This window comes from Bos mutus, chromosome 4, assembly GCF_027580195.1.
Source record: "Bos mutus isolate GX-2022 chromosome 4, NWIPB_WYAK_1.1, whole genome shotgun sequence".
NCBI lineage: Eukaryota > Metazoa > Chordata > Mammalia > Artiodactyla > Bovidae > Bos > Bos mutus.
In genome coordinates, this window is record NC_091620.1 from 104,004,959 (window position 1) to 104,027,820 (window position 22,862).

Sequence of the window (22,862 nt, forward strand, 5' to 3'; positions counted from 1 at the left end):
TTTGCCTCTGCTCCACATTCTCCACAGGGCTGGGTTTGTTCACACGGCAGCCGGGCAGGTTTGCAGCAGCACAGGTGTGAAAGGACACAGCTCCACAACCTAGCGCCTAAGCTTTCCTAATGTCACACTGCCCACATTCTTTCTAGCAAATCAAGAAACAAGACCAGTTCCAGGTTTAGGGAATTGTAAAATGGATGGCACTGCCAATGGGAGGAGCTGCACAGTCATAGGGCAAAGGCCATGGGTACCAGGAATGATGGAGAACTACAGTTATTTTGCAATCCACCACCTGGAGTTGTTAGAACTGAATAATGATGAGGCGGCCTCAAGGCAAATCGTGAAGATCTAGGCTAAGTTACAGAATTCTGGACTGAGTATATGTTAATATCATTCATTCCCTGAGGAGGGAAGAAAAATAAGTTTAGTTTTAAATATGAGTTGGAAATGCCAAACAGAATTTCAAACACAGATCTGGAGCTCAGAAATGAGGTTTAGGTTGGTGCTATGGATTTGAGTACAGCTAATATCTGAAGTAATGGATGTATAAAGTGGGAGTCCTAAACATGAAATCCCAGAGAATACCACTATTTTAAAAGAAAAACTATAACCTAAAGGAGAGTTAGGCAGTATACAAACCAGGCAGTAGTGATTTAAAAGCAGGAGAGAGTAAACAACATTCTCAAGTCTCACAGGGTAACATATCAATCTTATACTGATGAATACACTATTAATTTTGGCAAGTGAGCGGTTACCTTGGTGGAGCAGCAGATGAGAGAAAAGCAGTGACATCAAGGGTATTGCTACATGGCCGAAGTGAAAGATCACAGAAATTAGGGCAGATTGGGATGGAAAGGAAGGTAATAAAGGAATAATAGGGAACAAACTGAGTGGTAAGAAGACTAATGAGTTCAGTTACACACCATTCTCCAACACTGCTGATTCCACCAGTTTGCACGGTACACCTCCATGAAACGGAATTCCACAACAGTTTCAGAACACAGTTCAAACAACTCAGAAGTATTAAAGGCCTAACAATTTAGCACCTGTTGGACACCACAGCTTCAAATATTGTAATCATACTGAACATTTTCTGTCACTAATTTTTGTGTGCTATTTGCTTTTCTCACATCAATTGCTAAAGCCCAGGTTTACAAAGATACGTCATCCAAAAGAAGGTTGCAATAAACAGTAAACTATGAACTACCTCAAGCAAGTACTGTGTGACATCCAATCAACAGAGCTGTGGTTTCCTGAAAACCCTGGCATACGTGGTACCACCACTGCAGGGCCTCTGTGGTGCCCTGGGGGTCAGCGTTCATAATGTCTGGCCCCCACCCCTGCTTTATTTTTCTTCATGATTCTTACCACCTACCTATTTTGTGCATTTCGTTCCTCTCCTTTAGGATGTAAATTCCGTAGGGACAGACATTTGGTCTTTGACAAGTGTTGTATTCATCTCTAAAATGATGCCCGACATATGAAGGTTCTCAGCGGGTATTTTATTTATCTATTTTTAATTGAAGGATCATTGCTTTACAGTATTGTGTTGGTTTCCACCAAACATCAACGTGGATCAGTCATAGGTCTACCCATGTCCCCTCCCACGTGAACATCCCTCCCCATCCCACCCCTCTAGGTTGTTACCGAGCCCCAGCTTGAGTTCCCTGAGTCACACAGCGAGTTCCCACTGGCTGTCTATTTTACATGTGGTAATATATGTTTCCTGGTTACTTTCTCCGAGCCTCTCACCCTCTCCCTCCTCCCTGCCAACCACGTCCAGAAGTCTGTGCTCAGTGTCTGTCTCCATTGCTGCTCTGCGGATAGGTTCACCAGGACAACAAGGATTTGCTGAAAGAATGACCAGGTACAGCAGGAGTGAAAATCTAATCACATTAAAAAGCAATGACAAAAGCATGGAATGCTGCAATTAATAATCTCAAAATTGAAGCTTTATTCAGTTTTGCATAAAGCAGTTTTAAGTGTAGCCAAGAAAACGGGTGGCTGCATTAGTGAAACCAACAGAGAATCATCTGCTTACTAGGTAAGTCGGCCACGTGGATTAATACTAAGGTCACTAAGATGATGGCAGACATGAGATGAAGAGATAGGAGTCTGGAACCAAAGAACAAGAAAAACAAAGTATAACCAAATTGAAAATAGTACTATACAGTTTTGAGGAAGTAGTGTATCTGTTTATGATGAAACAGCATTCCTGCAAGTAGTTGAGATTTTAAACTTCAGGGTAAGAGTTTTATATTGTTCACTGTCTATTCCTAGAGCCTGTTATAATGTAAAGACTAATTACTGACCACTTAGCTTATGCAGAAAGCCTCACCCATCCATCTACAGACTGACTCCAAGATAGATGGAAGAAAGGACTGAGGGGCCTGGCGGCCATACATGTACATTTTAAAAATATTACTCTGATATTTGTATGAGATGGATTGTATGTGGTCACAGAGGATGCAGAGAAAATGATTAGCAGTAAGTTCTTAATATTCCAAGTAAGAGAGGTGAGAGTTTGGACTAACAAGGGCAAGACAGCAAAACAGAGCAAATATGAATTAATTTTTTAAAAAGCTGATATAAACAACTGCATCTGAAAATGATCACTTCATCTCAGAGTAAACATACATAATTAATATCCAAGTCATTTTAGTGTGTAATATATTTTTAAAACTCCTAAGCATTTTAGAATATGAATGGTATTTTCATTTGATTTTTTCAGTTTATAAATCAAGTGTAAGAAAAAAAATAATGAAAAGTGTTTTTATCTCACCATGAACTAGGCCATGGGATTCTCCAGGTAACTACAAATTATTTAAGGGGTCATCTGTTACTAACAAACACCATAGAAATGTATTATACATTGTATAATCTATTAGACAAATGATAACATGTATAAATCTGAATTCTAAAGCTACTTTTTAACCTTTCATTGTAAATAAACAATGACTTGGGAAGAAGGAATACTTAAAAGAGTAATCTTATGTATTATTAAAAGCAGAATTGATGAAGTTTTCAGGATAACAATGTATTTAAATAATAACCTTGCAGGACTTCAGGTCACCACCTCTCATGAAAACACCAAAATCACAACTGACTGCAGAACAACCATTGACAAATTAGACTTGAATCCAACCCCAAAGACTTTCTATACCCACAGACGAAGAAGTCACACTGAGAGGGGGAGGGGCACTTTCACATCATCATCAAATCCCAGACCTGCTGGTGGGCAACTGGCATCTGGAAAGTAATTACATCACAGATGTTCTTCCACAGGAGTGAGGCTTCTGGCCCCACGGCAGGCTCCCCAGCCTTCGGGGTCTGTCACTGGGGGCGAGGAGCCCCCGGAGTTCTGAAGGGCAGCAGGGCTCGAGTGCAGGAGCTCCACAGGACTGCACGAAACAGCCTCCACTCTGGAAGGGCGCACACAAGGCTTCACATGCGCTGGGGCCCGGGACAAAGCAGTGGCTCCACAGGAGCCCGGGCCAGACCCACCTGCTGCTCTTGGAGGGTCTCTTGCGGCTCAGGTGGTGGGGGCCCCAGGAAATGCCTGTTGGTGTGAGCTCTCCTGGAGGCCGTCATTCTGACACTGAGACCTGGCCCCACCCAAAGGGATAAACACAAGGAGGAACACACCAAGACACATATTAATATCTGATTAAAATTAAAGACAAAGCGAGAACATGAACAGCAACAAGGGGAAAGCAACAATTAACTTTATGGGGATTCCTTATATGTTAGCAGTTTTTCAGTGGAAACTCTGCAGGCCAGAAGGGAGTGGCATGATTTATTTATTTAAAGTAATGAAAGGGAAAAACCTACAACTAATAATACTCTGGGGTCTGGAATTCTCAAGGAGGCAGAAAGGACTAACTTTTTTTCCCTCTACATTTCTTAGGATATATAACAATAATGTATCCTGCTTGAGGACAGTCTCTGGAAAAAACCTTCTGGCTAGTCCTGTAATCTTAAAATGTAAATTATGGGAGTAGGTCTAGTGAGGTCTTCACAACCTCCAGATATTCTTTTGATTCCCTGGTGGCTCAGACAGTAAAGTGTCTGTCTATCAATGCAGGAGACCTGGGTTCAATCCCTGGGTCAAGATTCCCTGGAGAAGGAAATGGCAACCCACTCCAGTACTCTTGCCTAGAAAATTCCATGGATGTAGGAGCCTGGTGCAGGCTAGTGTCTATGGGGTCACAAAGAGTCAGACACAACTGAGCAATTTCACATTACACAATAATAGTCTATCCAGCAAAGCTCTCATTCAGATTTGACAGAGAAATCAGAAGTTTTATAGACAATCAAGAGCTAAGAGAATTCAGTACCACTAAACCAATTTTATAACAAATGCTAAAGAACTCTATAGACAGAAAAGAAAAAGGCTACAACTAGAAATAAGAAAATTACAAATAGGAAAGCTCACCCATAAAGGCAAACATACAGTAAAAGTAGGCAATCATCCACACACAAATCTATCAAAACCATAACTGTGAGAAGAGAAGAGAGTACAAATGCAGGACACTGGAAATGCATTTGAGACCAGCAACTTAAAATATAGACTGCTATATTAAAACTTCATGGCAAACATAAACCAAAAAAAAAAAAAGACCTACAAAAACAAATTCAAAATAATTAATAAAATGGCAGTAAGAACATATATATTGATAATTACGTTAAATCTTAATGGATTAAATGCTCCAACCAAAAAACAGACTGGCTGAATGGACACAAAAACAAGATCCCTATAAATGCTGTTTATAAGAGACCCACTTCAGATCTAGGGATACTGAAAGTGAGAGGGTAGAAAAAGGTATTCCATGCAAATAGGAATTAAATAATGAACATGGAATTCTGTATCTATCATGATTATGATATACTTATCTGATACAGCTAGAGCCACAAGATTAATGCTTAAACATGAATAGCATTAAAACAAATTTACATGTAAAATTTTGGGGAAAATTTCACAAGCTTGTCCAGTTTACAACCATTCTTTCTTATGTAGTCCAAAACACAAATCCTATCCAGCAACTGTTACTACTTCAATAAATGTAGTTTCATCCACTCATGATCCTGATTTGTATATTACAACATTCAAAATATCCCCAAATAAAAGAATATTTCATTAACACCAGGCATTCTCAAAACCTAAATGCTTAAGAAACAAATTTTAAAAACCAATTAGAGGGCTCTGAACTTGAAATGCTTTTTTAAGCTTTATTATATAGACTAAAGCTTTGGTTTCCTAGACTCAGTGATATTAAATTGCCTGTTGGGTTTAGTGGCCTCTTGCATCAGTTCCTGCAATTGTCCAATCTGTTCATCACGAAAGTCATTAAGTTTTTCTTCTGGTAGGGAGATTCCAAAACACGCTTTTTCAGTTGAATTTTGTCTGCTTTCATTAGCTTGTTGCCACAGCACTGCTGCATATGCCTAGTAAAAAGAACAACAACAACAAAATGAAGGTTATAGATGTTAAAATAAGATCTGTATTCATTCATTTAACATTGAAGGACTTAATTCTACCACCGAGTCTTATGCATTTGGCAAATCAGACATGAACAATATATAGCTGTGTCTTCACTACTCAGTGATAATTTCAAATACCCTGTATCTTATTATTAGCATTTTAAGAATTTTACCAAAGTCCTGAATCTGAAAATCTGGAAGTTTCAAAGGGAGTAGGAGTGGTCCACAAACAGGCTTCGGGAACACACATAAACCACCCAAAATCATATGCAAAATGGCACGTACACAAAAGCACACAGTTCCCAGGCATAAATCCCATCACATTTTCAGATGCAGAACTATGGGTCTTAGAGGCTTAAAAGTGAGTCTCGAAATTCTTAAGGTTCATTCCTCTGTCTTCAATTTAAAAACCAATTTAAATCACAGAGAGAAACTTTTCAAACTTTAAGCTTTCAATATTTAACAAACATCTTTGTCAGAAAAAAAAATTCTACATTTTTAACACTGTAATTTTTTTCTCATTCAGTCAACCATTGTTCAGCACAGATTAATTAGCAGCAGATTCTTACTCTAAAATCAACATTGTAATCAGGCAGGAAGTACAGTTCACAAAGTTAAAAAATTATGTGCCCCCTCTGGGCAAGTAAACAAATTAAGTGAACTCTGGATAATGCTGCTATTTCATCTGGTTTAAGACAATTAAATTGCTTATAACTGATGGATTACCAGCATCACCAAAGAAACCTTCATTTTAATTCCAGGTATTCCAAATAAAACCTTTACTTGAATTGGAAATAATATCTTCTTCATGTTTTATAGAAATCCATTAATATAATAACAAAAAAACTGTACACATCCTGAAAGTCAAAGTGTTAGTCATTCAGTTGTGTCTAACTCTTTGTGACCCCATGGACCACAGCCCACCAGGCTCCCCTGTCCATGGGATTCTCCAGGCAAGAACACTAGAGTGGGTTGTCATTTCCTTCTCCAGGGGATCTTCCCAACCCAGGGATCGAACCTGGGTCTCAAACTTTGCAGGCAGATTCTTTACCACCTGAGCCACCAGGGAAGCATTCTAGGGCTTTATAAATCCCACTTCTAAGTATATGCCCCAGAGCAGAGTTTCTCAACCTTGGTACTATTTACAAATTGTATAATTTGGATCATGCTTTGTAGTCGGGTGGGTGGGAATCTGCTCCACCGCTGTGGCATGTTTAGCAGCACCTCCGGTCTCTCCCTGGTGGCTCAGACGGTAAAAGCATCTGCCTACAATGAGGGAGACCTGGGTTCCATCCCTGGGTTGGGAAGATCTCCTGGAGAAGGAAATAGCAGCCCACTCCAGTATTCTTGCCTGGAAAATCCCATGAACAGAGAAGCCTGGCAGGCTGCAGGCCATGGGGTCACAAAGAGTCGGACACGACTGAGCGACTTCTCTTTCACTTTCCGGTCTCCCCACCTGCTACGTGCCTGTAGCACTCCTCCTCAGTCTTGATAGTCAAAAACGTCTCCAAACACTGCCAAACACTGCCAATGTTCTCTTGCAGACAAAACTGCCCAGGTTGAGAACTACTGTCCTAACAAAACTTTCCAACACATGGACAAGTATCAAGCAGAGAATATTCATTATGGCATTGTTTATAAAAGCAAAACACTGGAAACTATTCAATTGTACTTCAACAGAAGAAAGGACAAGTGTTTAGACACTTCTTTATAAGCCATTATGTGAATTAAATGTCTGTATTGACCTGATTAAATCTCTAAAGTAATCAGAATCCAAAGAGCAAGTTTTTTAAGAAGTTATTCATTTACAGAAATGGAAAAACCAAAACTCAAATTCATATGAAAATGTGAAGCCTTGAATAGCCAAGACAATCTGTTGGAGTATTCAGTTCTCAATTTTAAAACTTACTACAAAGTTACACTAAATAATCAAAATAGTGTGATACTGGCTTTAGGGTAGATATATACACCAATGGAATAGAACTGAGAGTTCAGAAATAAACCCTTACACATATGGCAAACTGACTTTTGATAAAGGCAATCAAGTCCATCAATGGGGGGAAAGAATATCTCTTCAATAGATACTGCTGGGAAAACTGGATTTCCACATGCAAAGGAGTAAAGCTGCATCCCTACCTCCCACAATATATAGAAATTAATGCTGTGAGATGGATGAAAAACATAAACGAACAAGCTAAAATCATAAAACTCCTAGAAAAAAATGAGTGAATTTTCATGACCTCGGATTTGGCAGTGGAGTCTAAAATATAGCAAAAGTATAAACAAGAAAAGAAAAACTAGATAAATTGGATTCATCAAAATTAAAAACTTTTGTGCATCAGAAGACACTCAAAGTGGAAAAACTACAGAATGGGAAAAAATATTTGCAAACCATGTCTGATAAGCATTTAATAACCAGAATATATAAAGAATTCTGACAAGTTAACAATAAAAAAGACCATTCAAAAAATGGGCAGAAAACTTGAATAGACATTTCTCCAAACATATATAAACCATCAACAAGAACATGAAAAGACACTCAACACAGTCAGTCATTGCTGCTGCTGCTAAGTCGCTTCAGTCGTGTCCGGCTCTGTGTGACCCCATAGACGGTGGCCCACCAGGCTCCCCCGTCCCTGGGATTCTCCAGGCAAGAACAGTGGAGTGGGTTGCCATTTCCTTCTCCAATGCATGAAAGGGAAAAGTGAAAGTGAAGTCACTCAGTTGTGTCCGACTCTTCGCGACCCCAGTGGTCTGCAGCCTACCAGGCTCCTCTGTCCATGGGATTTTCCAGGCAAGAGTGCTGGAGTGGGGTGCCATTGCCTTCTCCAAGTCAGTCATTAGAGACACAAAAATCAAAATCACAATGAGACACCACTTTATACCCACTAGGATGACTATAATAATAAATAAATAAAAGGAAAATACATGTGGGCGAGAATCTGAAGAAACTGCAAACTTATAATTATTAGTAGGAATATAAAATAGTATAGCCACTGTGGAAAACAGTTTGGCAGTTAGTTCCTCAAGAAGTTCAAGAATTACCATATAATCCAACTCTACTAATAGATATATACCCTAAATAAATGAAAGCAGGAACTCAAACAGACACTTTTACATCCATATTCATTACAGCATCCATTATTTACCACAGCAAGTATGTGGCAACAACCCAAATGGATATTAATAGACCAATGGATACATAAAACCTATCTGTACGATGGAACGGTATTCAGGCTTAAAAAGAGTTCTGATACATTCTACAACATGGATGAAACTTGAAAACATCATGCTAAAACTGAAATAAGCCAGACATAAAAGAACAAATATTGTAGGATTCCACTCATGTGAAACATGTCGAACAGGCAATTTTATTGAGACAGAAAGTATATTAGAGGTTATCAGAGGGTAGGGGAGAGCGGGCGGAGATGCACTGCTTTTGGGACACAGTCTCTATTTGGATAAGAAAATGTTTGGGGTAAAAACAGTGGGAACTGATGAACAAGACTGTAAATGCAATTAACGCCCCTGAATGTACACTTAAAAGGCTAAAAGGCAAACTTTAAATATATTTCTACCACACTAAAAAGAAAAGGTATGTGAGGAGTGCCTTCTCTCAGACCAACCCTTCTACAGGTAACATGAAGTCCAGACAAAACATAATCCAACAGCAATCCAAAGACGCTGGAGAGCAACCAGTCAGAAAGTAGAAAGGATTTGACAGAATGGAGAATGGCAGAGAACACTGGGTCAGGTTGCCATTTTTATGACTTTTTTCCTGAGGGAAGATGCCAGTTGGTACTGCAAGGTGACTGAGGACTCACAGCAGTGTGGGAGAACAGGAGGAGCTGAAAAATAAGAAAGGGAAATCTCAGAAAAAGATCTGCAAAAGAGGATCCCCAAATTCTGTAAATAAACTCTGACAAAATCTCTAGTTAACCCCTTAACTATGTATGCCCAGGACAAAGGTCAGCTAAGGCAAAAAGAACTAATAGATAATTCTTCCAGTGGTTCTTGTCAAGGTGAACACAGAATTTAGAGAACGGCATTGAAATACGTGTAATATCATATATGAAACGAGTCGCCAGTCCAGGTTCGATGCACAATACTGGATGCTTGGGGCTGGTGCACTGGGACAACCCAGAGGGATGGTATGGGGAGGGAGGAGGGAGGAGGGTTCAGGATGGGGAACACATGTATACCTGTGGCGGATTCATTTTGATATTTGGCAAAACTAATACAATTTGTAAAGTTTAAAAATAAAATAAAATAAAATAAATAAATAAAAAAAAGATTTAGAGAACAAGTTACACCAAGTTAACTGCTTGATGAAACAACATTCAATACACTTTGAAAGAATATAGTGGAAGAATGTCTCTACAATTTATATATCATCACAGTGTCCAGAAAAAATCTAAAATCACAAGAAACATGAAGAAACAGAAAATGTGACTGATAATCAAGAGAAAAGACAATGCCTGAAATGACTCAGACATTAAAATTAGCAGCAAAGGATTCTAAAGTAGCTATTATGAGTATGTTTAAATATATAAAATAAAATATGGTCATAATAAATGCACAGATGAGAAATCTCAGCACAAGTAAAAAACTGTAAGAACCAAATAAAAACTCTAGAACTCTTAAATGCACTGTTGGAAACTTAAAAATCTTCACTGACTGTTCAGTTCAGTTCAGTCGCTCAGTCGTGTCCGACTCTTTGTGACCCCATGGACTGCAGCAGGCCAGGCCTTCCTGTCCATCACCAACTCCTGGAGATTACTCAGACTCAAGTTCATTGAGTCGGTGATGCCATCCAACCATCTCATCCTCTGTCGTTCCCTTCTCCTCTCACCTTCAATCTTTCCCAACATCAGGGTCTTTTCAAATGAGTCAGTTCTTCGCATCAGGTGGCCAAAGTACTGGAGTTTCACCTTCAACATCAATGAACATTCAGGACCGATTTCCTTTAGGACGGACTGGTTGGATCTCCTTGCAGTCCAAGGACTTCTCCAACACCACAGTTCAAAACCATCAATTCTTTGGTGCTCAGCTCTCTTTATAGTCCAACTCTCACATCCATACATGACTACTGGAAACACCATAGCCTTTACTAGACAGACCTTTGTTGGCAAAGTAATGTCTCTGCTTTTTAATATGCTGTCTAGGTTGGTCACAACTTTTTATCCAAGGAGTAAGCATCTTTTAATTTCATGGCTGCAGTCACCATCTGCAGTGATTCTGGAGCCCAGAAAAATAAAGTCGGACACTGTTTCCACTGTTTCTCCATCTATTTGCCATGAAGTAATGGGACCAGATGCCATGATCTTCGTTTTCTGAATGTTGAGCTTTAAGCCAACTTTTTCACTCTCCTCTTTCACTTTCATCAAGAGGCTTTTTAGTTCCTCTTCACTTTCTGCCGTAACAGTCGTGTCATCTGCATATCTGAAGTTATTGATATTTCTCCCAGCAATCTTGATTCCAGCTTGTGCTTCTTCCAGCCCAGCGTTTCTCATGATGTATTCTGCATATAAGTTAAATAAGCAGGGTGACAATATACAGCCTTGACATACTCCTTTGCCTTATTTGGAACCAGTCTGTTGCTCCACATCTGGTTCTAACTGTTGTTTCCTGACCTGCATACAGATTTCTCAAGAGGCAGGTCAGGTGGTCTGGTATTCCCATCTCTTTCAGAATTTTCCATAGTTTATTGTGATCCACACAAAGGCTTTGGCATAGTCAATAAAGCAGATGTTTTACTGGAACTCTCTTGCTTTTTTGATGATCCAGCAGATGTTGGCAATTTGATCTCTGGTTACTCTGCCTTTTCTAAAACCAGCTTGATCATCTGGAAGTTCACGGGTCACATATTGTTGAAGTCTGGCTTGGAGAATTTTGAGCATTACCTTGGTAGTGTGTGAGATGAGTGCAATTGTGCGGTAGTTTGAGCATTCTTTGGCATTGCTTTTCTTAGGGATTGGAATGAAAACTGACCTTTTCCAGTCCTGTGGCCACTGCTGAGTTTTCCAAATTTGCTGGCATATTGAGTGCAGCATTTTCACAGCATCATCTTCCAGGATTTGAAATAGCTCAATTAGAATTCCATCACTTCCACTAGCTTCGTTCATAGGGATGCTTCCTAAGACCCACTTGACTTCACATTCCAGGATGTCTGGCTCTAGGTGAGTGTGAGTGATCACACCATCATGATTATCTGGGTTGTGAAGATCTTTTTTGTATAGTTCTTCTGTGTGTTCTCGCCACCTCTTCTTAATATCTTCTGCTTCTGTTAGGTCCCTACCATTTCTGTCCTTTATTGAGCCCATCTTTGTGTGAAATGTTCCCTCAGCAACTAATTTCTTGAAGAGATCTCTAGTCTTTCCCATTCTATTGTTTTCCTCTATTTCTTTGCACTGATCATTGAGGAAGGCTTTCTTATCTCTCTTTGCTATTCTCTGGAACTCTGCATTCAAATGGGTATATCTTTCTTTTTCTCCTTTGCTTTTCACTTCTTTTCTTTTCACAGCTATTTGTAAGGCCTCCTCAGACAACCATTTTGCCTTTTTGCATTTCTTTTTCTTGGGGATGGTCTTGCTCCCCATCTCCTGTACAATGTACAAACCTCTGTCCATAATTCATCAGGCACTCTATCAGATCTAGTCCCTTAAATCTATTTCTCACTTCTGCTGTATAATCCCACATTTGTTAGGGATTTGATTTAGGTCATACCTGAATGGTCTAGTAGTTTTCCCTACTTTCTTCAATTTAAGTCTGAATTTTACAATAAGGAGTTTATGATCTGAGCCACAGTCAGCTCCCGGTCTTGTTTTTGAGGACTGTATAGAGCTTCTCCATCTTTGGCTGCAAAGAATATAATCAATCTGATTTCGGTGTTGACCATCTGGTGATGTCCATGTATAGAGTCTTCTCTTGTGTGTTGGAAGAGGGTGTTTGCTATGACCAGTGTGTTCTCTTTGCAGAACTCTATTAGCCTTTGCCCTGCTTCATTCTGTACTTCAAGGCCAAATTTGCCTGTTACTCCGGTGTTTCTTGACTTCCTACTTTTGCATTCCAGTCCCCAATAATGAAAAGGACATCTTTTTTGGGTGTTAGTTCTAAAAGGTCTTGTAGGTCTTCATAGAACCATTCAACTTCAGCTTCTTCAGCATTACTGGTTAGGGCATAGACTTGGATTACCGTGATATTGAGTGGTTTGTCTTGGAGATGAACAGAGATCATTCTGTCGTTTTTGAGATTGCTTCCAAGTACTGCATTTTGGACTCTTTTGTTGACCACGATGGCTACTCCATTTCTTCTAAGGGATTCCTGCCCGCAGTAGTAGATATAATGGTCATCTGAGTTAAACTCACCAATTCCAGTCCATTTTAGTTCATTGATTCCTAAAATGTTGATGTTCACTCTTGCCATCTCCTATTTGACCACTTCCAATTTGCCTTGATTCATGGACCTAACATTCCAGGTTCCTATGAAATATTGCTCTTTACAGCGTCAAACCTTGCTTTCAATAACCAGTCACATCCACAACTGTGTGTTGTTTTTGCTTTGGTTCCGTCTCTTCATTCTTTCTGAAGTTATTTCTCTACTGATCTTCAGTAACATATTGGGCACCTACTGACCTGGGAGTTCATCTTTCAGTGTCGTATGTTTTTGCCTTTTCATACTGTTCATGGGGTTCTCAAGGCAGGAATACCGAAGTGGTTTGCCATTCCCTTCTCCAGTGGACCACATTCTGTCAGAACTCTCCACCATGACCTGTCCATCTTGGGTGGCCCTACATGGCATGGCTCATAGTTTCACTGAGTTAGACAAGGTTGTGGTCCATGTGATTAGACTGGTTAGTTTTCTGTGATTGTGGCTTCAGTCTCTCTGCCCTCTGATGGAGAAGGGTAAGAGGCTTATGATGGGATAGACTGACTGAGAGGGAAACTGGGTCTTGTCCTGATGGGCGGGGCCATGCTCAGTAAATCTTAAATCCAATTTTCTGTTGATGGGTGGAGCTGTGTTCCCTCTCTTCTATTTACCTGGGGCCAAACTATGGTGGAGGTAATGAAGATAATGGTGACTTCCCTCAAAAGATCCTATGCATGTACTGCTACAGTCCATGCCCCCAGCCCTGCAGCAGGCCACCACCAACCCACACCTTCACCAGAGACTCCCGGACACCCACAGGCAAGTCTCCTGTGGGTGTTTATACACTGAATGTTATACATTATCACTGAATGTTAATAGCATACTGGCATTGAGAAAAGATCCAATGAACTTGAAAGTATAACAGAGAAGTTGTCCAATCTGGAAAGCTATTAAAAATGAACTTAAGATCAAATATCTGTGGGACAGTGTCAAAAACATGTTTCGGTGGAATCCCACAGGAAAATGAGGCAAAAATATTTTTGGAAAATCAATATCTGAAAAATATGTATATAGGTTCATAAAACTTAGCAAGCCCCAAACAAGATAGATTCAAATGAAGACACACCTAGGCATATAGTAGTCAGATTGTTGAAAAGGATCCATAAATTAAAATCATAAAGAAATTTATAAACAGTATGACCACATGTATAGAAAATATATATTCTTTGTAGATACATACATATGCTCAAAATAAATGAAAACAAGTATGGAAAGAGATACCAACGTCAGGACACTGATTTCCTCCTTCCTTATTCTGCAGAGGCAAAGACTGGGATAAAGTTTTAGCTGTACTTTTAGTATTCAATTTGCTTTTTAAAAGGCTAACCTAAAGCAAATACTGTAAAATGTCAGTATTAAATGTGGGTGGTGGATACACACATGTATATAATTTTCTTCTTCCTGTATATTTTGGAATTTTTTCTAATTTTACACTTATAAGTTTAAAAATGTAAAATACCAGAATATTTTCACTGGGGTATAATTTATAATAAGGTAACAAATTAATGCTTATCTAAATTTTTTAAATTTTATTTTTAACTGGTGGATAATTGTTTAACATCCTTGTGTTGGTTTCTGCATTACAACATGAAGCAGCCATGTGTGCATGCTAAGTTACTTCGGTCGTGTCCCACTCTCTGTGACCCTATGGACTGTAGCCCAGCAGGCTCCTCTGTCCATGGCATTCTGGGGTAGGTTGCCATCCCTCCTCCAGGGGATCTTCTGGACCCAGGGATCTAACCCATGTCTCCTGCGGCTCTGCCCTGCCATAAGTATGTCCCCTCCGTCTTGAACCTCCTTCCCCCATCTTCCCTACCCCCGCACCCCCCCAATCCCGCCCCTCTAGGTTGTCACAGCGCACCGGGTTGAGCTCCCTGTGTCATACAGCAAATCCCCACTACCTATTTTACACATGGTAATGCATATGTTTCAATGCAACTCTATGTTTCTTGAGAAAACTAGAAATGCATTTCACAAAGAAGTGTGAAGAGGTGGTCCCAGTTAAAGATGATAGGTAACAAAAGAAGGCTCCTGAATGCCTCTCTTCCCACAAACACACCAAATCCACAACTACATATGGAACAATTCCCTCTGAAAAACAATGCAGAAACTAGCTGCATGACTCTTACATACTGGATAAATAAAAAAAAATCCACACTGAAACAGGTAAGAGGCTGAGACATTCTCCCCATAAACCCCATCTCAGCCCTGAGGATCTGCAAATAGGCAGGCACCATCCTGGTACACTCCCAGCTTGTCCCATGCTCCCAGGTTGTCAGTAACTATAAAAGCAGCCTGCGCACAGGTCTGCTGTCCCAATCTTCATAGCTGCTGCCAAGAGGACACATCTCTTGACAGCCTGGTTCTGGTGGCCACTTAGGCTTGCTTTCACTGTTTCAGAAGGACATTAGTAAAAGAGGGAACAATCGGTAACCACCATCCAGGGCTTCCGTGCAGACAGAGTAGGCAGAAACGCCCACCTCCCAATCTTCCCCTGAAAGAGATCTATCTGCATACTCTAAAGCCCTTGCCTGATGGCCCAAATTCTAAACAGTGTGCATCGAGGTACTGACTGAGATCCCACTTCGGGACACTGATATGAGTTGGCACACCCCAAGTACCCAGAGCCATTAAGACACAGAGGGCTCCTTAGACAATCGCAAAAGTTTCAGAGACAAAAGACAGGGAAGGTTGAACGATAAGCTTCATCTCCTAAACAGGGCCGCTCGTTCAGGAATGGAGGAAATTAACTGTTTTATCTAATGCACAGAAATCAACACGGAGTCCAAGAAAATGAATAAATATGTTCCAAATAAAAAACAAGATAAAACCCCAGGGGAAAAGCCTTATTAATAAAATGGAGATAAGTGATTTACCTTATAAAGAGCTCAAAATGATGACAATAAAGATGCTTATCAAGGTCAGGAGAATGATGCATGAATAAAGTGAATTTCAACAAAGAGAAAAATATAAGAAAATACTAAACAGAAATCACAGAGCTGAAGAATACAATAACAAATGAAAAGCTCCACAGAGAGGTTCAGAAACAGATTAGATGATATAGAGGGGGAAAAGATGAGTGAACTCCACAAGAGGACAGTGAAATTCATCCACTCAGAGGAACAAAATGAAAAATAGTGAAGACAGCTTAAGGGACTTCTGGTACAACATCTTTGAATCAATATTTGCATTACCAGGGATAATGGAAGGAGAAAAGACAGAAAAGGGGGAGAAAGCATATTTAAAGAAATAATGCCCGAAAACTTCCCTAACATGGAAAAGAAAACAAATGTCCAGAGCCAGGAATCCCAGAAAACAAGATGAATCCATAAGACAAAGACACACTATGATTAACTTATTGTCAACTACAAACCGGCACCTGCCATGGGCACTTGCCACCTACCTCTACAAGACTAAGTCATGGCCACTGCAGCTGCTGACCTTCAACACCCCTGAGGGGAGTTCAGGGTGGAGGCAGAAATGAGGCACTCTGTGCTCTGGAAAACTGGCAGAACAGGTCTTCACATAGATATATTCAGGAGCCCAATTCTTGCATCTCCTCATATCCAGAAAAGCACTAAATTCCTTCATGATGATGTTTGCTCCTCGTGACTAGGAGAAATCTCTTCTGCAAAAAATATGTGCTTGATTACAAGTATTCCCTCTTCACCAAGATCACATACATACTGACCTTCCCCTTATCTCTTTGGAGCAGTTTCTCAGAGCTATCTGAAACGCTATCTCCTGGGCTATAGTCCTCATATTGCCAGTAAAACTTAACTCATAACTCTCACATTATGTATTTTTCAAAGTCAGCATTATAAAAAATTAAAGGACAGAATCTTAAGAGCAACAACAACAACAAAAACTTGTTATGTTATGTACACCACCCATAAGACTTAAGCAGATTTTTCAGTAGGTACTTTGACTACATTGTGTTACTTTCTTCTTGCCTGCAAAGTGCTAAAAGAAAAAAGAAAAAAAAAAGTCAATTCATAATATTCTACCCAGCTCAGAATTGAAGGAGAGAGAAAAAGTTTTCCAGAGACATGAAAGCTGAAAGAGTTCATGAGTATTAGATCAGCCTCACAAGAATTGATAAAAGACCTATCCAGCTGAAACAAAAGGATGCTAATAAATAACAGGAAAACACAGAAACACAAATGTCACTGGTCAAGGTAAGTAGTGCAGTAGTATAGGGTGCTCAGTTGTGTCCAACTCCTTGCAGCCCCATGGACTGTAGCCCGCCAGGTTCCTCTGTCCATGGAATTTTCCTGGAGCATGTTGCCATTTCCTTCTCCTGGGGCTCTTCCCAACCTAGGGATTGGAACTGCATGTCTTATGTCTCCTGCATTGGCAGGTGGATTCTTTACCATTAGTGCCACCAAACTGAGAATACTCTAATGTTATAATGATGGTGGATAAATCAGTTATAAATCTAGTATGAAGTTGAAACACAAAAGTATTTAAAAATTATTAATGGATACAGATGGTAAAATGGTACAAATTGTGAAATCAAAAATAGAAAACATGGAGTAGAGGAGTGAAAAGCGTGGAGTTTTAGTGTGCATTTGATGTTATCAGCTTAAAATAATCTGAAATGTTTCATATAAGCTTCACAGTAAACACAAAGCAAAAATCTATGAGATTCACAAAAGACAAAGGAAATCTAACAATATCACTACAGAAAATCCTCAGATTACAAAGGGAGAGAGAATGAAAAGTAACCAAAGAATCACAAAACAGAAAACAATTAACAAAATGTCAATAGTAAGTCCATATCTATCAATAGTTATTTTAAATGTAAATAAACTGAATTACTCAATCAAAAGATACAGAGGGCTGAATGGATTAAAAAATGGACCTAACTATATGCTGCCTATAAGAAACTCAATTCAGCTTTAAGGACACACAAAGACACGTGGAAAAAGATATTCCATGCAAGTGGAAACCAAAACAAAGCTAGGGTAGCTATATATCAGATAAGACAGATTTTAAGACAAAAAAGACATTAAGGAAAGCCGTCAAACAAAGAAAGAGTCTTTGAGTATAGTGAGAGAAGATGTAGTGGGCTGAATGGTGTCCTCCAAAGATAACAAGTCTTGAAACCAGTGAGTGTTACTTTATACAGCACACAGTCTGCAGATGTATTTAAATTAAGAATCTCTGCACCGAGGAGATTATCCTGGTGTGCTCTAAATATCATCACACATGTTCTTAAAGGAGGGAGGCTGAGAGAAATTAGATACGCCAGAGGAGCAGGTGTCGTGAACACAGGATGGTGTCGCCACAAGTCAAGGAATGCCCCCAGCCTCTAGAAGCCAAGAGCAGCAAAGCAGATTCTCGCTGAGAACCCCCAATGTCTTGATTAGGACATACAGCCTCCAGAACTGTGTGAGAGAATAAAATTCCGTTGTTAAGTCACCAAGTTGTGCTAATTTGTCACAGCAGTCCCAGGAAACTAATACAGCAGTAAACTACAGAAACACGTCAGGGAACTTTTGTAACGAGAAAAACTACCCTTCATGCTATGATAACAAATTGTTACCAAAAAGGCAAATTAAGTGTGGCTTGCTAATTCTGCTTCTCACTAGAGTTTTTGAAAAAGCAGAGGACCTAGAGTACCAGGGTACCTAGTCTTATAGGGATAATAATTACAAATATTTTGAGAGACTAGTTATGACTTCATTGTACTTTTATTCTCTACCTATGAATTCAACTTGTCTATAGTCTGAAATCAACTGATACCACTGAATTACTGGGAACAAACTAGACAGAATCTTTTATAATATGACTTTAAAAGATTTAAAAATAAGCTATCAGTGTAATAAAATTACATCAAAGTATCAGCAAAATGCTGGCAAAGATTTTTTTACGAATAAACTGTATTGATTTTCTTTTAAACCAGATTTGAGACCTAAAAAACTAAAGGAATAACACAAGAGAAACAATCAGATATCATGGCCTCCTGATAGAAGTACCTTCCCTGGTGGCTCAGTCAGTAAAGAATCTGCCTGCAATGCAAGAGACCTGAGTTTGATCCGTGGGTTGGGAAGATCCCCTGGAGAAGGAAATGGGAATGCACTCCAGTATTCTTGCCTGGAAAATTCCATGGACAGGGGAGCTTGGCAGGCTATAGTCCATGGGGTCACAAGAGTAGGACACAACTTAGCGACCAAACCACCACCACCTGATGGAAGTACTTAACCACCTACACTGAAAATCAGTCTGTACGGAATAAGCCTCTACTTTTAAGACAACTTACAGAATATGTGAAATATCACTCTGGAAATTCCATTAGAGAAATGGAGACTCTGAAAAGACAAAAACAAACAACCCCAGTCTTAGAATCAATAAAGAAAAAACATCAACTTAACAGTGGAGAAATCTAGAAGACTGAGCAAATGATCACGATTAACACCACCAGTAATGAGTGGTACTGAAAGCATCGTGATGAAGTGAGATGCTACCTTTGTCTCTCCTCTTTAATCTGCAACCACTAAACATCTGCACTCAACAAAGGTACCTCTGCCCAACACGCTGTGATGCCAGAGTTTCACACATCGGAACACCTAAAGGTGGGTAGACTGGAACACACAGAGGAAACAGACCAGAGGAATACAAAGGCTGCTGCTGCTGCTGCTGCTAAGTCGCTTCAGTCGTGTCTGACTCTGAGCAACCCCATAGATGGCAGCCCACCAGGCTCCCCCGTCCCTGGGATTCTCCAGGCAAGAACACTGGAGTGGGTTGCCATTTCTTTCTCCAATGCATGCAAGTGAAAAGTGACAGTGAAGTCGCTCAGTCGTGTCCGACTCTAGCAGCCCCAGGAACTGCAGCCCACCAGGCTCCTCCGTCCATGGGATTTTCCAGGCAGGAGTACTGGAGTGGGGTGCCATTGCCTTCTCCAGAATACAAAGGCAGTGCCTGCCATTCCAGCTACTTGGTCGCAGCAGCTGAGCCCACAGCCCTAGGGAAGCCAGTAGCAGCAGAGGAGGTAGCACATGTGACTCCAGCCTCCTGGCCACAGTGGCTCTCATGGTCACAAATAACTGGACAGCAGTGGCAGAGGGGCCTATGACGCCATTCCTTCAGGTACAGAGGCACCCACAACTCTGACCCCTTGCCCAGAGCAGTGCTGCCTGCAAAGACAACAATCCCAGACACAGCAAGGGCAACCTTGCCCCAGCTCCTCCCCACCTGTGGCAGGGCCTGCGGCTTGAGAGATCCTGGACACAGCAGAAGCAGTCACCATCCCAGTGTCCCAGGTGGCAATGCCAGCAATGCCACAGCAGCAACACACCAACAATGTCAATGGGCAACACCTGTGACAGAGGTGCACAGTGCCAAGGCTCAAACATAACCAGAGGCAGCTAAGGTTAAGAAAAACAAAAAGTTTGTGTTATAGTACCACCCACTGGCAAAAAAAGACTCTAATTTCTAAACTGTTGACTCCTTAGAACCAAAACAAAAACAAAAAACCCAAACCAAAAACTACCTAAAGAAGAAAGACGTTTGCTACTTCAAATGAACCAGCAGAGGAATAGGTCATCAAAAAGAGAAAAAAGAAATCATGCCCTTTGCAGCAACATGGATGGACCTAGAGACTGTCACACTGAGTGAGGTCAGGGAAAGCAGATATCATGATGTTGCTTATACGTGGAATCTAAAAAAGAAGTATTAATGAACTTATTCACAAAACAGAAAGAGAGTCACAGATGTAAAAAACAAACCTATGGTTTACTGAGAGAGAAAGTGGGAGGGCAGGGATAAGCTGGGAGATTGGGACTGACATATATACACCACTACATATGAAACAGATCACTAATAAGGACCCGACTGTAATATACAGCACAGGGAACTGTACTTGATACTCTGTAATGACCTAATAAGAGGAAATAATCAGAAAAAGTGTGGACATATGTATAGCTGATTCACAATGCTGTACAGCAGAAACTAATACTGTAAATCAAATACTCTTCAATAATAAATAAGTAAAATATTTTTTAAAAAGAAGAAATTCTGTAAGAACTATCTGACTCTTTTAGGAAAGGCAACATTAGGATAACAAGCACCTGAGAAGGAAGCATAGTTTGTCTGAAGAAATAATAGCTGAGAACTTCCCAATCCCCAAAAGGAATTGGATATACAAGTCCATGAACCTACAAGAACACATAATCACCTCAGTGCAAAAATACATCTCCAAGACACACTATATTAAAACTGTCAAAGTCAATAATGAAATTTAGAGGCAGCCAGGAAAAAAACATATGGTAACCGACAAAGGCACCACCACTAGGAAATGAGCAGATGCCACAGCCCAGGCGACAGTGAAATGAAAAGGTCAAAATTCTCAAAGACAAGCACTGTCAGCCAAAGACCCTCTAGCCAGCAAAGTTATGCAGGTATGCAGGACAAATACTTTCCCGTCAAACAAAAGCTGAAGGAGTTCAACATCAGACCTGCCTTACAAGAAATGTAGAAAGGAGCTCTTCTACAAGAAACAAAAGACAAGAGTACAGAGGACTCTGAATAAAGTGATGAGTAGGCAGAAATCAAAGATTTCAACTCTATATCAGGTGTTTTTTTTTTCTCTTTTAAATTATGAAAGTATGATAACACATTTATAGGAGACTTGGAAAATACAGAGCAAAATTACATATAGTTCTACAATATATTATAATTATTTTTAAGTAGAAAATTAAGATTTTTAGTTGGGAGTTTCAGTATCAAACTTTAAAAAACTAATAGAATGAACATACAGAGAAGTAGAAGGATATAAACCTGAAAAGTACTATGAACTAATTCAACACAATTAAGATTTATACAATTTTCACATAACAGCATGATATAAATTCTATTCAAGAGACTACAAATCAGGAGACACTGGAACACATTCAGGGACGTAACACAAGATGCAAAAATTTCATGGTCTAAAGGTACTGAAATCATATTGAGTCTGTTCTCTTATCACTAAATTATGTTAGAAATCAGTATCAAAAGATACTCAAAAGTAACTTACATATTTTCAAGTGCAGTGTGACACTTATCAAGAGAGATCTTTGACTTAGCCACTGGAAGCCTCGATAAAGTTAAAAGACTGAAAAAACACAGTAGGTGATTGCCAAGAAGAATGCACTTAAATGAAAATTTAGTAAAGATACTTTAAAAATCCCATGTATTTGGAAAATAAATGTCCATTTTTAAATGATGGGTGTATCTAAGAAGCTATAACAAGTAAAATTAGAAAATACCTGTAACAGAATTTAAGTGAAAAGAGAATTTATCAGAACTTGTGGCATGCAACTGAGTTGCTCTATGCAACTAACCAGAGTGCAGAATTTTGAATAAGGTATGAAAACAAATAATGGACACAAGCATAAAATTTTGTGAAATCTGAAAAAATCTATACTTTAGTTAATAATACTATATTACACATTACTTTCCTGTTTGCTTTTTTTAAAAACAATACTTCTTTATATTCTCAGAACTGCATTAGAACTTTCAAGCCTCAAAATAGGTTTTTCCACAAAATAAAAAAAATTAAAGCATAAATGTTAAAGAGGAAAAAAAAGCAGTAACAGTAACTATAGCTACTTCGATTTGGTAATAAACTCACAACATAAAAAAGGATAATTTGAGACAACAAAAACAAGGGTGGCAGAGGAGAGGAAAAGGCCAGAACCCATATAGGCAAATGAAGACAAGAAGCTATCATCAGAGAAAGGACTATTTTAACTTATGAGACATTCTATACAAACCTCATCATAACTATAAAACAGAAATCCAGAGCCGAAGCAAAAACTACAGGGGAAAAAAAAAATGGAAACTGAGAAAAAAAAAAAAAACACACACAGATACATAGATCAATGGAACAGAAATGAGAGCCCAGAGGTAAACACACTTATATGTGGTCAACTCATTTATGACAAAGGAGTCAAAACTATACAACAGAAATA

The 22,862-nt window shown here is 39.5% G+C and overlaps 1 protein-coding gene across 2 annotated transcripts in view; it reads right to left on the reverse strand.

Annotated features, from left to right (window-relative positions):
* Positions 1-1,637: 1,637 nt before the first annotated feature.
* The window catches only part of SDHAF3 (succinate dehydrogenase complex assembly factor 3), an 89,015-nt gene continuing 67,790 nt past the window's right edge, over positions 1,638-22,862 (reverse strand). Inside the window, exons 2-3 of one of the 2 annotated variants that reach the window (XM_070369816.1) lie at positions 9,303-9,326; positions 1,638-5,442 (exon numbers count right to left, since the gene is read on the reverse strand). In XM_070369816.1, coding sequence (XP_070225917.1) covers positions 5,239-5,442; positions 9,303-9,326 — 228 coding nt within the window. In that variant the 3' untranslated portion in view covers positions 1,638-5,238. The remainder of the gene's footprint in view (positions 5,443-9,302; positions 9,327-22,862) is intronic. The other variant, XM_005887122.2, reaches the window with a different exon arrangement.